Source organism: Etheostoma spectabile, unplaced genomic scaffold (assembly GCF_008692095.1).
Source record: "Etheostoma spectabile isolate EspeVRDwgs_2016 unplaced genomic scaffold, UIUC_Espe_1.0 scaffold271, whole genome shotgun sequence".
Taxonomy (NCBI): Eukaryota; Metazoa; Chordata; class Actinopteri; order Perciformes; family Percidae; genus Etheostoma; species Etheostoma spectabile.
This window is the reverse complement of record NW_022605575.1, coordinates 460,936-463,282: the sequence shown is the minus strand read 5'-3', so window position 1 is coordinate 463,282 and position 2,347 is coordinate 460,936. Positions and strand designations below refer to the sequence as shown.

The following is a 2,347-nucleotide window of genomic DNA, read 5'->3' as shown; positions in this document are numbered from 1 at the left end:
GAGAGTGTGTGGAGTAAATGAAAAACAGGAAGAGAAACTACAACACTATCAGGTGGTGTAGAGTCTGACAGCGGCCTGCGGTACCCCTCCTTCTTACACTTAGTACTACAGGGTACCCACATGGTCTTTAAGGTCTTAAAAAGGTCTTGAATATAAGGAAAATTAGGCTAAATTATTATATAGCATTTTCAGGATTGTACCTATATTTTGAGTTATTACTAGAACATTTCTACATGCTTTTGATGTTTAAAAAACCAACACTATTTTTTTAGGTATAAAGACACAAAAAGAAAAAAACATGGTATAAGTGTCTTTGTAGCCAGAGTCTGTCTGTCTCTTTCCTCGGACTAACAACACCAACGAGCTGACCTAACCCAGCGTCTTCCTCCTGCAGACGGCCAGCTGGACGAGTACGGCGAGGACCTGGGGCTGACGGCCGTGGCCCTGTACGACTACCAAGCAGGTGAGACTGGGAGCTGGGACGGCGTGGCAGCCGGGACGCAGAATTAAAGGGCTGATTCACACCAGCGTTTATAAAAGAGAAGGTGTCAACAGAAATCAGTCCCCAGAATCGGGTGCATCGCTTTCAAATAGTTATGTCTTCGTGTCTGCTTCGTCCACAGCAATCGGTCCCAAAATGTCCCCGTTAGAGAGGAAATGCCCACATCGCCCACACGTATTCTTTATAAATCTTCACAATCATTCCCTTAAATAACCAATCAGGCCTGCCTTGTTGCACCGTCCACATTTTCTTCCAAAAAAAGGTTCAAACTCAGCATGTAGCTAGCTAAAAGCTTGATTGAGAACGGCAACACACCGTGAGCAGTACTTATTATCCTGGAAGTGTCCTTCAGTTGATCCGGACTCCTTGTATCGTTTTAGCTTCGTTAAGAACTAGTGATGACCAGAACCTCTACTGTGTGACCTGCACATGAGCCCTTTGAGAGAGAGACGACTCGGAGAGACGATCTTTGTGGAATGAGAGCGTGAGTCGAGTGAGAGGAGATGCGAGAGGGACCGGGAGAGGACGCATAGCGAGACAGTGCCGGAGGAGAGAGACGCGAGAGCGATGAGAGAAAGGAGAGTAAAAAAAGAAAAACAAAAAAAAAAAAAACAAGGAGATCTGAGGATAAAATTGGGGATGAGGGGAGAGGGAGAGAGGTGGGGTAGCCGAGGAGAGAGAGAATGGGGGGGAGTTGATGTGACGAGAGAGACCGGGATGGACGAGGAGAGAGACGGGGGAGAGGGAGGAGAGGGGAGAGAGAGAGAGAGAGGAGCGATGTGAATTTCTGAGAGGAGAGATGAGGTGGGGAGATGAGAGGAGAGAGAGGAGAGAGACTGAGATGCGGGTGGGGATCTGAGAAAGAGCGGAGGAGCTTTGCGAGAGAGACGAGAGCGGAGGGGGGGGGAGAGAGATGAAGAATGAGAGAAGCGATGAGAGATGAGAACCCTGAGAAGAGAGGAGAGGGGGGAGTGACGACGAGAGGAGAGAGAGAGAGTGAGACGAGGAGAGAGGAGGGAGAGTGAGGGAGAGAGACGAGAGAAGCGAGAGAGCGCGGGAGATCCGAGAGGGGAGGAGGGACGAGATAGGACGGATGAGAGATGAGAGAGAGAGTGACGAGAGAGAGAGGGAGGAGAGGAGAGAGAGAGACGAAGAGAGGAGAGAGAGAGGAGAGAGAGAGAGACGAGAGAGAGAGCGAGAGAGAGAGAGACGTGTGGTGGGGATGGGTAAGATACGTAGAGAGATATTGTTGAACCCATAAAATGGGAAATTACAGTGTTTACAGCAGCAAAATCAGTCACACAGAACGTAATATAAATAAAATACAAAATATATACATATAATATACTGTACATGAAATAATAGGACAACATGTTGGGAATACAAAAATATGCAACTGTTTAAATGGTATGATAAATATGTAGAGAAAGCTATCTGTTTAACTGTTTAACTTAACCTATTTCCATATCGCTTTCAAAACGTCAGAATTGAATGTGGTCATTTAAGCAGCACCCCCCCAAGCTGTGTGAAGCTGTGTGCTCGCACGTCTCGTTGTCGGAGTTTGTACCTTCAAGATTTCCAGCTGTTAATTACAAGTGGTTTTGGAGAAAAGCGTCAGATTCGTGTGACCCGTTGGGAAGAGATTTCTCTCTTCACGTTTAAGATGGCTCAAGAGATGACACGGGACAACCACGCTACTTTGTACAAAGGGCAACCTGCTGGGCCGAACACCCAAGAGAGAGTCGCGCCGAGGCAGTCCCTTGCTCCTTTATTTATAGGTTGATAAAAACCAATAATAGTGTGTGAGTGTGTAATCATGTGGTTGGGTTATAGGTTGATACAAAC

General features: G+C 46.9%; 1 protein-coding gene across 6 annotated transcripts in view; it reads left to right on the top strand.

Moving 5' to 3' along the window:
- cttn (cortactin) overlaps window positions 1-2,347 on the top strand; it is a 28,965-nt gene that overhangs the window by 23,909 nt on the left and 2,709 nt on the right. For all 6 annotated transcript variants that reach the window (XM_032510770.1, XM_032510767.1, XM_032510771.1 and 3 more), the window contains one exon: window positions 395-463. In XM_032510770.1, coding sequence (XP_032366661.1) covers window positions 395-463 — 69 coding nt within the window. The remainder of the gene's footprint in view (window positions 1-394; window positions 464-2,347) is intronic.